We start from the raw sequence: 12,146 nt of genomic DNA on the forward strand, positions 1-12,146 counted from the left end.
AGGAGCAAAGTGTTAGTTAGGGCCAACATGGCCATCGCCCGGTGTGGGCATCAGCAGTATGTCCTCTGCTGAACAATTAAGAAAGTTTGTGAAGCAGTTCAAAAATGTGTGCTCCTGTTTGCTATGTTGAATTTGCATGTGTGTATATAATTTTTAAAAGCTCAATAATAATCCTTTATGCTTTGTTTATGCTTTATCCTTTATGTTTAATGCTTGACAATTTGAAAGAGCTTTCACCTGTATGCTCTTACTTAATTCTCAGGCCCACCCTTACATAGGGCTTATTATTCTTATTTTATAAATAAGGAAACTGGGGTTGCCTAACTTCAGAGAGTAGAGGAGGGTGGGGGGTCACTTCTCTACAGGTGGGGTAATTTGGAGGACCTGCCCATGACACATGGTTATTTCTGCTTTTCTGCACCTTAACCACGTCAGGGCTTGGGTTGAGCTCTGGGGTCTTTCTCAGTCTCAGATCCACAAACCTCAGGCCATTTGGGGCTTGCTTTCTTCTCAGTAACATGCTTGCATGTAAACTCACCTTCTCCTCTGACTTCCTCTACCAATCCTGAGAAATCTGTCCTTAGGGCAGGGAAAACAGGTTTTCACTGTTCACATAATCTTCTAGATCTTTTGTCTACTGCCGAACCTCAGCTTGTGAAACCCAAAAGCAAAACCAATTTCTTTGTTTTCTGGATTTCTCTAAATCATCTCTTCCCCTGAAAGTAGACTTCTAAACCCTGGGCATGGGGACAGCATGGGTCACTATGCCAGAAAGCTTCCTTCCTCTCAAGTGTCTTTACCCAGTGGGAAAGGAGGTGGCATTTCCACCCAACAGAGGAACCAAGTGCCCATGAGGGTTTTAGAGGCTGCCCAGATAACCCACCCTCCGTGAGGTTCTTTTTTTTTTTTTCCTGTATACCTTCTCATAGATATTTTATTTTAAATTTTTATTGGAAATAGTTGATTTACAGTGTTGTGTTAGTTTCAGGTGTACAGCAAAGTGAATCAGTTATACATATACATATATCCATGCGTTTTTAGATTCTTTTCGTATATAGGTCATTACAGAGTATTGAGTAGTTGCCTGTGCTATACACAGGTCCTTATTAGTTATCTATTTTATATATAATAGTGTGTATATGTCAACCCCAATCTCCCAATTTATCCCCACCCTTTCCCTCCTGGTAACCATAAGTTTGTTTTCTACATCCGTGACTCTATTTCTGTTTTGTAAATAAGTTCATGTGTACATTTTTTAGATTCCACATATTAGTGATAGCATATGATATTTGTCTTTGTCTGACTTACATCACTCAGTATGACAATCTCTAGGTCTATCCATGTTGCTGCAAATGGCATTATTTCATTCTTTTTTATGACTGAGTAATATTCCATTGCATATATGTACCATATCTTCTTTATCCATTCCTCTGTCTGTGGACATTTAGGTTGCTTCCATATCCTGGCTATTGTAAATTGTGCTGCAATGAACATTGGGGTGCATGTATCTTTTCAAATTATGGTTTTCTCTGGATGTTTGCCCAGGAGTGAGATTGCTGGATCATATGGTAGTTCTATTTTTAGTTTTTTAAGGAACCTCCATACTGTTCTCCATAGTGGTTGTACCAATTTACATTCCCACCAACAGTGCAGGAGGGTTCCCTTTTCTCCACACCCTCTCCAGCATTCATTGTTTGTCGATTTTTTGATGATGGCCATTCTGGCTGGTGTGAGGTGATAGCTCATTGTAGTTGTGATTTGCATTTCTCTGATAATTAATGATGTTAAGCAACTTTTCATGTGCTTTTTGGCCATCTGTATGTCTTCTTTGGAGAAACGTCTATGTAGATCTTCTGCCCATTTTTTGACTGGGCTGTTTGTTTTTTTGATATTGAGCTCTGTGAGCTGTTTTTATATTTTGGAGATTAATCCCTTGTCAGTTGTTTTGTTTGCAACTATTTTCTCCCATTCTGTAGGTTATCTTTTCGTCTTGTTTATGGTTTCCTTTGCTGTGCAAGATCTTTTTAAGTTTAATTAGTTCCCATTTGTTTATTTTTATTTTTATTTTCATTAGGAGGTGGATTAAAAAAGATCTTGCTGCAATTTATGTCAGAGAGTGTTCTGCCTATGTTTTCCTCTAAGGGCTTTATAGTATGCGGCCTTACAAATATATTAGGTCTTTAATCCGTTTTGAGTTTATTTTTGTGTGTAGTGTTAGGGAGTGTTCTAACTTTGAGACAGCAAGTAGGAAGAGGTCCTAGCTTTCTTGGAGACACTAAGCAGAAGCATTATAAACGCAGAAAACAGAGTCATTACTGTGGGCAGCTCAAGGTGAAACAGCCAATAAGAATGGACCAGTAAGGCGAATTCATAAACTTTCCATTATGGGTGATGAAGCTATTCCCCTTTGTAGACCCAGTGCCAGGCGTCTAAAACATCATCCTGTCTCTCTCATCTTAAAAATATTTCTCTTGACTCCCCATTCCCCCTCCCGCTACTGCTACCATCACTCATCCAATTTCGTGATGAGATGTCCACACTTATGTTTCCATTTCTTCTCTTCAACTCACACCAAAATGGCTTTAAGGTCATCAATGACCTTGTCCATAAATCATAAAACCAAAGAGTATTTTTCAGTCTTTTTTTTGCCAAGTCTCTTCAACATAGTTGGCTACTCCCTCCTTGCCATAATCTTCTTAACAACACACCTGTCTTCCATTTGTGTCTCTGACCAGTCCTTCTTTTTTTTTTTTTTTTTTTGCGGCACGCGGGCCTCTCACTGTTGTGGCCTCTCCCGTTGCGGAGCACAGGCTCCGGATGTGCAGGCTCAGCGGCCATAGCTCACGGGTCCAGCCGCTCCACGGCATGTGGGATCTTCCTGGACCGGGGCACGAACCCTTATCCCCTGCATCCGCAGGCGGACTCTCAACCACTGCGCCACCAGGGAAGCCCTGACCAGTCCTTCTTTATCTCCTTCACTGGCTTCTTTTCCATTGCATTCCCTTTTGGATGATGGTCCTCAGGACTCCATATTGGCCCCTCTACTTCCTCTGCATGCTCTTCCTGGGCAAGTTCATCCATTCCCATGACCTCAGTCTCCAATGCCTCCCAAATCTGTATCAATTGCTCAGAGTGTTCTCTTGGCATCCAGACTTCTATGTCCAATCTACTCAACCCCATGTCCTAAATCTCAAACTCAATGTGGATCAAAGTGAAATCATCTTTTCCACAAACGTCCTCTTCATCCTGTGTTCCCTCCTAGGGAGACAAGAGGCACTGTCAGCCATCCAGTGGCTCAAGCCCCAAACCTGGTCATCACTTTCGATGTGTTCTTCTTTTTCATGTCTTCGTCATTGAGTTCTGTGAGATCCACCTCCAAAATGTCTCCCTGTCCAACACACTGTCACAACCATGGTACAAGCCACTCTCCTTTCTCCTAGACAACTACAGTAGGCTTTGAATGGAACCTCCTATTCCTACTGCCAAAGGGAACATCCAAAATTGAAACATGCCACCCTCCGGCTTAAAACCTTTCAATGGTTTCCCATGCCCTCACGGCCAAGTTCAAAGCCTCAGCTTGGCATTCATGGCCTTCCTTGCCTAACACTTCAGTCTCATCTCTAGCCATTTGTCCAGCTGCTTTCTGTCCAGCTGCCCTGAATTACCTTGCCAGCATCTCAGACTCACCAGGCTCTCCTTTGCCTCTAGGATATTCCACATGCTGTTCCCTCTTCCTGGAACTCCCACCTTCACTAGCTAGTATCTCAATTTCAAGTCCAAGCTAAATGTCACTTGTTCCATTGTCCCTGGGTCAGCTTCCGCATTCTTCATGACACTCCTCACAGGTATAATTAAAGAAATTACAGTGGCTGTGAACTCTATGAGGGCCAAGACCTGTCTGCTGTTTTGCTCGGTAGCCTCAGGTTGATCTTGATTTCTGGCACATAGTAGGCCCTTCATAAATGGTTGTTGAATAAGTAAATAAACAAGCACGGAAAACCAAGCAGGAAGTGGATCAATGAAGCTGGGACCTCAAGGCTGATACACCTGGGTGGGGGGCAGGGCTCCTGATACCCCAGACCCTCCATAAAGGCACCTGACACAGTTTCTACCAACAGTGATTTATGGAGTCAGCCTGAGCTCTTTGCTGACATAGAGTGGGCCAGAAAGGGACCCTTCCTAACTGACGTCTTGATTAAAATCACCTCCACCTAATCTTTGTCCTTGGGAGGTAAAGGGGCCCACTCCCGGTGGCCTCAGGCCTTGAAGCATTAAATTAAAGGTGCAGGCAGACTGTTGAGAGCTTTTCAAGGTATCTCAGGATGCTTTCCCATGGAAATAGGGAGACGTTTTTGTTTCCGTTTTTTAACGTAGCGGTATTGGTGGGTTTGTGTACTAGGCTAGGGAGTGAGGTGGCTTGTCCTGCAGTTTCCTTCTTTTCCCCTCCCTTCCCCCATTCCATTAAAAAAAAAAAAAGGCTGAACTGGAAGAAATAACTTTTACACGTTTAAATTCCTGTATAAGGAGAAAGTGAATGAAATGAAGGATCCCTCTGAGGATTTTCTACTGTGGGGAAAAAAAGCGTCAGAGGGCAGAAAAAGTGAAGAGAAATTGAGAGAGGATATATAAGTTGAAGGATGGAAAAGTAAGACCCCTTGAGGTGTGGCAGCGGTGGGATTCGAACCCACGCCATCGAAATGACTGGAGCCTAAATCCAGCGCCTTAGACCACTCGGCCACGCTACCGCCCGCTTTCAATTTCTTCCATTCATACTATATTAGTCTAGTGACGCGGCTCTTCACGTTCTCTAAGCCCCACCCTCATCGGTTTACGCATGCCCGGTATTAGCCTGACGCTTACCGCGCCAGTTACAGCATATTAACCCCTGGCTTCCTCCTGGGCTTTGAAGTCAAAGTGCTCTTATAATCGGCAGTAATAAGTTCAGTTGGGACGCAGCATTAAAAAGGAAAACAAAGTTCCCAATTGTTAATATTAATATTCAATCGTCATGTATGTTTGCATTTGATTTTCCACGAGCGTGGCATACTGCCTACGGCCACGCGGGGGCAGTGTCGCGCTGCCGCTTGCTCCTGGCTGGGCTGCGGGTCCCGCCGGGAACCCGGGTTTGCGCGGAACCGGCCGAGTCGCCATCCTGTTTGGACTCTGTAGCCCTACTTCAGGGAACCTCTGCAGTCTCGGGTGGCCCCATGGCCGGCCCCTGCCACCGCGATGTAAAAATCATGGGTCCAGGGAGGAAAATCATTGAACATTTTTACAGATCCTTGCCTTGTGTAGGCTCCCTCAATCATCACTCTTACCTACTTTTTACAGAGGGGGAAACAGGCTCAGATTGTCAGAGTAACTTGTGTTAGCTACCCGCAGGCAGAGCCAGCATTCCCTAGCCTCCCAAAACCCAGTGTTCGTCTATGTAGACTATTTCAGTGTGTTTTAAAATGCAGTAGCCTTTTCTGCCTTTGCTGCCTCCATGGCCCCCGTGAAAAAGTTTGTGGCGAAGGGGAGCAAAATAAAAGCAGGTCCCGAAGTTTACCCTTGACTGTACCCACCCTATAGAAGATGGAATCATAGATGCTGCCAATTTTGAGCAGTTTCTTCAGGAGAGAATCAAAGTGAATGGAAAAGCTGGGAATCTTGGTGGAGGGGTTGTAACAACCGAAAGAAGCAAAAGCAAGATTACTGTAACCTCTGAGGTGCCTTTTTCCAAAAGGTATTCCAAATACCTCACCAAAAAATATTTGAAGAATAATCTGCGTGATTGGTTACGCATAGTTGCTAACAGCAAAGAGAGTTTCGAATTGCGTTACTTCCAGATTAATCAAGATGAAGAAGAGGAGGAAGATGATTAAAACTCAATTATCTGGAATATTTTGTTGAGTTCTTGAATGAAACTTGGGAACCAAAATGGTGGTTTTCCTTGTAAAAAGTAAAATAAAATAAAATAAAATAAAATAAGGGCTTCCCTGGTGGCGCAGTGGTTGAGTCCGCCTGCCGATGCAGGGGACGCGGGTTCGGGCCCCGGTCCGAGAAGATCCCACATGCCGCGGAGCGGCTGAGCCCGTGAGCCATGGCCGCTGAAACTGCGCGTCCGGAGCCTGTGCTCCGCAACGGGAGAGGCCACAACAGTGAGAGGCACGTGTACCGCAAAAAAAATAAATAAATAAAAATAAAAACAAAATGCAGTAAATTCAGAGCAAATACATATCAATAAATACATAACAAACTTCCATTTTCTGCCACCAGAATTAATTATATTCAGCTCTTCTGAAAGATCACCCCCTGTGGCCACAAGAAGGAAGCGGAGATCTCTTTGAGTCATTCCCCCACAAATGACTCGAAGCATTCTCCAGTAGTTGCACCATTTGCTAACAGCAACTGTAACAGAGAAGAACAAACCTGCTCCATAGTGAATCTATTCCTTTAGCTCTAACCTTTGTGCTCTGTAGCCTGTTCTTGGTCATGCTGGCTCTGCACCTTTTGTGAAAGATTGTTGCCTGTAGTCTGAAACACACAGGATACTCCCTTCTCAAGGCTCTGACCCTTAAACTTAACACTTTTCCATTCGTATAGAGAGGAAAAGTTGCAGAACAGAAAAGAACATTTGTCTTGTTGGAGGTTTACAGGAACGTCATGACCTGACCTACCTGGACAGCTGCCAGAACAAAGGATTCCAGCACCAAGAAGTTTACAACAACTAACCACACCCCCTCCCCTTTTAATATAAAAGCCTGAGTTCTAACATGGGGAAGATGCTTCTTTGGGACACCAGTCCACCACCTTCTCAGTCTGCTGGCTTTCCAAATAAAGTTGCTATTCCTTGCCCCAATACCTCATCTCTCAATTTATTGGCCTGTCATGTGACCAGAAGTATGAGCTTGGACTCTGTAATGTGACCCTTCCCCTCCCAACTCTCTCTGTCTCTAATAATTTAATTCAAGTAAACGTTTATCCAATACCTACTAGGCCAGATCGGGCAAAACTCAGGTCTTTCAGGAGAAGCAGAGCTGCTCAGAACTTGCATGACAGAGGTGCTTCACCAGAACAAAAATCCAGTGGAAGCAAGGCCATGAGCTCATCTGCTCCAGCGAGCAGGCCTGTCTCCCTGCAGACTTCCGCAGTAGTCCTGACTCGGCTTTCCTTGTGATTTATGCCTTAAGGTCGAGGCTGGGAGGGCAGTTCCTATGCAAAACCTAGGCCCAGGCAGGCAAGGGTGGGGAGGCTACAGAAACCAGGGCAACTGGGCTCTGTTTAGTTTTTGTTCCTTTCTTTTTTTTTTTTAAGTAACAGTTAAAAATAACTTTTGCTAAAATAATAAATACATGTTCCTTGTTGAAACTCCAAGCTAAGAAAGAAAAGCACAAATAAGAGAATAAAATCACCTTTAATTTCTCCACCCAGTTAAGCTCTGTCAACACTTTGGTAAAGGAAGGTGCTTTTTTGTCTTTTTAGATTTGAAATATAATGTAATGCATGCTTATTGTAAATTGTTTTTTCAAATGTCAAATCTTCTGTATAAAGTTAAAGGGAAGTTCTCTTCCTCACCACCTTCGTCCTTCACAGCTGAATCCCACAACTCATTATAATGATAACAGTTTAGCTGTATCCTTCCAGATCTTTCCCTATGCAGACGTAGGGGCAACTAGAGGCCCACACATACCCAACCCTAATCCTGGGGTTTGCCTTGTGCAAGAGAAAGGAAGAAAGATACTATCCAAAAGACAGAAGAGTGGTCATTTCATTGCTTCTGTGAGTCCTTCTGTAGCTACAGGTGGGTCATTGAATGGCCCTGTGATGGCTTTGTGCCCAGTAGGCCCTGGACCTCCTGAACCAAGGAGCCAAGGAGGACTTTCAAGGACATTTTTTTAAACATCTTTATTGCAGTATAATTGCTTTACAATGGTGTGTTAGTTTCTGCTCTATAACAAAATGAATCAGCTATACATATACACGCATTCCCATACAAGGACTTTTTTTAAAGCTTCTGCTTAAAAACATCCCACTGTGGTTCCCAGGGATCGAGGGGGATGCAGGGGATGAATAGCTGAAACACAGGATTTTTAGGATAGTGGGACAGCTGTGTATGTTACTGTAACTGTTGATGCATGTTATTATAAGTTAGACCAAACCCACAGAATGTACACCACCAAGAGTGAACTTTAATATAAACTGTGGACTCTAGGTGATTATGATGTGTCAGTGTAGGTTTGTTAATTGCAACAGATGCACTGCTCTGGTGGGAGATGTTGATCATGGGGGAGGCTATTCTTGTGTGGAGGCAGGAAGGATATGGGAAACCTCCAAACCTTCCACTCAACTCTGCTGTGAACCTAAAACTGCCTTAAACTCCCTCGGACACGGCCTCCTGTGGACAGGGAATCCGAGCAGCTAGAGCTTGAGAAGCATTTCATTCCCATGGCATAGATGTCTAGAGCAGTTCTCCAACCCTCCCTGAGCCCATGGAAGGATTACACCCATCCCTTGAAGCTGGGAGCAGCCACATACCTAGATTGGGCTAGAGCACCATTCCTGGTGACCTCTCTTCTGCTGCCACACCCTGAAGCACTGTGAGGATACCAGAAGCCCTTTTCTGAGGGTAACAGCTTTATCGTGATTTAATTCACATACCATACAAGACACCCCTTTAAAGTGTATAGTTCATTGTTTTTTAGTATCTTCACAGAATTGTGCAGCCCTCCGCACAATCAATTTTAGAATATCTTCATCCTCCCCAAAAGGAATACCGTACCTTTAGTAGTCACTCTTCATTCCTCCCAGACTCCCTTCCTAGCTGTGGGCCACCACTAATCTACTTTCTGTCTCTAAGGATTTCCCTATTCTGGACATTTCATATAATTGAAATCATATAATCTGTTGCCTTTTGTGTCTGGCTCCTTTCACTTAGCATACTGTTTTTAAGGTTTATCCATGTTTTAGCATTTATCAGTACTTCATTCCTTTTTATTGCTGAGTAATATTCCATTGTATGGGTATAATACACTTTAATTATCCATTTATCAGTGGATGGATATTTGGTTTTTTTTCACCTTTTGCCCATTATGAATAATGCTGCTATGAATATTTGTGCATATGTTTTTGTGCAGACATGTTTTCATTTCTACCTAGGAGTGGGATTGCTAGGTTGTATGGTAACCCCATGTTTAATTTTTTGAGCAACCACCAAACTGTTTTCCATTTTCCATTCCTGCTTGCAGTGTATGAGTGTTCCAATTTCTCCACACCCTTGCCAATACTTGTTATTATCTGACTTTTGATCACAGCTATCCTAGTGGATGTAGTTTTGATTTGCATTTTTCTAATGACTAATAATGTTGAGTATCTTTTCATGTGCTTATTGGCCATTTATATATCTTCTTTGGAGAACTGTCTGTTCAAATCTTTAGCCCATTTTGAAATTGAGTTATCTTTTTATTATTTGAGTTCTAAGAGCTCTCTATATTTTGTAAATATTATAATGGAAAAGAAGGTGAGAAAATATATATATATCTTTGCTGCACACCTGAAACTAACACAACTGTTACAGAAAGTGCACACAAAGTGATTCAGATATACATATATGTATATATTATTTTTCTGATTCTTTTCCATTATAGGTTATTACAAGATGCTGAATATAGTTCTGTGTGCTATACAGTAGGTCCTTGTTGTTTATTTATTTTATATATAGTAGTGTGTATCTTTTAATCCCAAATTCCTAATTTTTCCCTTCCCCCCCTTTCCCCTTTGGTAACCTTAAGTTTGTTTTCTATGTCTGTGAGAATATTTGTTTTGGAAATAAGTTCATTTCTATCATTTTTTTTTACATTCCACATATAAGTGATATCATATGATGTTTGTCTTTCTCTGTCTGACTTACTTCACTTAGTATTATAATCTCTAGGTCCATCCATATTGCTGCAAATGATGTTATTTCATTATTTTTTATGGCTGAGTAATATTCCATTATACACACACATACACACACATATATGTATATATGTATACTACATCTTCTTTATCCATTCATCTGCTGATAGACATTTAGGTTGCTTCCAAGAGATTCTCTTTATAAATGGTTTCTATAAAAGACCCAGATTAGTATCTCATTGGCTTGGCTTGAGTTACATACTCATCCCAGAACCAATGAATGGGGCAAAAGGGATGGAATATGCTGATTGGCCAGGTCTAATCATATGTCCAATCTTAGAGCAGGAGAGTGTGGAGGGCAGTTTTCATGAACTGAGAATAGGGTGGACTGGTTCCTTGAAGACAAATCAAGATGCTCATGCACAGAAGAGATTAAAGAGGAAAAGAGAAGCTAAATAACTTGCGCAGGGTCACAGAGCTATACGTAGAACAGTCTTTTTTCTTTTTTTGTCTGGTTTTGGGCTTGGACAGACTAGATCAGACTCTTTGTCCTTGCCCAACTTTCCCACGGTCAAAATTTCAGGTGCAATTTTGTTTTTTGCCAAAAGCCAGAGGAGTTTTCTCAAGGTGACTAAAGGAGCCAATACTTCAAACCAAACTGATTGTATCTTCTAGATCTTGTATTGATATTTTCTGAAACTTGTAGTACAGAGGCCAAAAAGTTAAAACACTCAATGATGGGGTTCAGGACCATTTCTTTTTTTTTCATTCCCCTCACCACCTTATGAGATGCTGCCTGAATGTCACCCACTCCCCAAACCTCATAAACTTGAACCTTCTCCCTGCAGGGGCCATTGCAGCTGGTAAGCTGAAGGACTTCACTCTCCCAACGGGATCTGAATTTTTAGGGGCCACAAAAACTGAAGAGGCAAGGCTTACAGACAGGACATTAAAGGGGTCAGTATATACCTAGACCTGGGTCAAATTCTGCAACTTACTATGTAAACTTGGGAGAGTCACTTAACCAGCCTCCTTTCTGTGTATGAAGTGAGGACAGTAAGAGGGTTGTAATGAGAATTAAAAGAGATAATGTCTGTAAAGCAGTTACCACAGTACCTGACACAAAATAAATGCCCTGTAAATATCAGCTTTTACCAAAACCCCAAAAAGGCTCATCAAAGAAGGCATTACAAATGACAGGTGGCCGTTGACCACAGAAACATGTTTACAACCTAGTGTTGAGTAGAAAGGAGAAATAGATGAGTCCACTCTTGTTAGGAAAAATGTATATATTCCCATATGCATACCCTGATGACCGTGTCTGTCTCTGGCCTGCCCGCACACACCTGTTTCTCTGTGTTTGCCTGGGACTCACCTGGACACTCAGCCCTCCCTCCAGTTCCATGGGAGAACTTGGTCACATACACCATTCCAGTCCAAGGTGGCTTTGACTAAGAACTCTTTGGGGCAGAGGTAAGTGATTAGGTCACAAACTCCACCACGAACTATTTAAACAGCCCCAGCTAGACATCGCCCCACTGGAAGCGGCGCCTTCCTCATCCTTCCCACAGCCCCTGGCAGCCCCTGCCTGGCTCCTCCACTCCTCTCACCTGCGGGGGTCCTTCAAATTCCTCTCCCCTTTTTTACTACAGAATAACTCAGCAGACCCCAAACCAGCAGGAGTTCTGTAATATAGATAGATGCCCTTTGCCAAGAGGAAGGAGCCACCTTGTAAATCTGGGCAAGTGTATCTCTATAAGCCTCAGTTTTATGATCTGTGAAGTAGAGCTACTAGCGTTGGTGTGAAGATGGAATGAGATAAATCGCTTGATAAATATTACTGTTATTACTTATATCTTTTATTTTTATTTTTTTTTGGCCACACCGCACTGACTGCCAGGTAAGTCCCTTACTTTTATTTCTAAAATAAGAGTTGTGAAATTTCTAAATTTTCACTAGAAAAAATATCTGGAAGAATATAATTTGAACATGTTCACAGTAGTTATCATTAGTTTTATTTCCTTTTCTTCTTTATACCTTCCATATTTAGTCATTCATTTTACAGGTATTTATTAAAGCACTTACTATGTGCCAGGCTGTGCACTGAGTTAGGAATACAGCAACGTATTACACAAATAATTACACAAATAATTGCCACAGTCATAAGTGCCTGTTTTCACAAAGCAGAAATCAGAAAAAAAATCAATTTCTGATAAAAATATTGCAAGGTTATGCATAGAGACGTACAATGAGATCCGATCACTACT

The 12,146-nt window shown here is 42.2% G+C and overlaps 1 protein-coding gene, 1 non-coding gene and 1 pseudogene across 2 annotated transcripts in view; 2 read left to right on the forward strand and 1 right to left on the reverse strand.

The window, feature by feature from the left end:
* The window catches only part of SDR42E2 (short chain dehydrogenase/reductase family 42E, member 2), a 32,127-nt gene extending 21,359 nt beyond the window's left edge, over positions 1-10,768 (forward strand). The window contains exon 10 of the mRNA XM_067011777.1: positions 10,728-10,768. Within this exon, the coding sequence (XP_066867878.1) occupies positions 10,728-10,751 (24 nt within the window). The 3' untranslated portion in view covers positions 10,752-10,768. The remainder of the gene's footprint in view (positions 1-10,727) is intronic.
* On the reverse strand, positions 4,664-4,745 carry TRNAL-UAG (transfer RNA leucine (anticodon UAG)). Its single transcript has one exon. It is a non-coding gene; the product is annotated as a tRNA-Leu (tRNA).
* On the forward strand, positions 5,486-5,864 carry LOC131740804 (large ribosomal subunit protein eL22 pseudogene; annotated as a pseudogene).
* Positions 10,769-12,146: the final 1,378 nt, after the last annotated feature.

The sequence above is a fragment of the Kogia breviceps genome, chromosome 14 (genome assembly GCF_026419965.1).
Source record: "Kogia breviceps isolate mKogBre1 chromosome 14, mKogBre1 haplotype 1, whole genome shotgun sequence".
Classification (NCBI taxonomy): Eukaryota; Metazoa; Chordata; class Mammalia; order Artiodactyla; family Physeteridae; genus Kogia; species Kogia breviceps.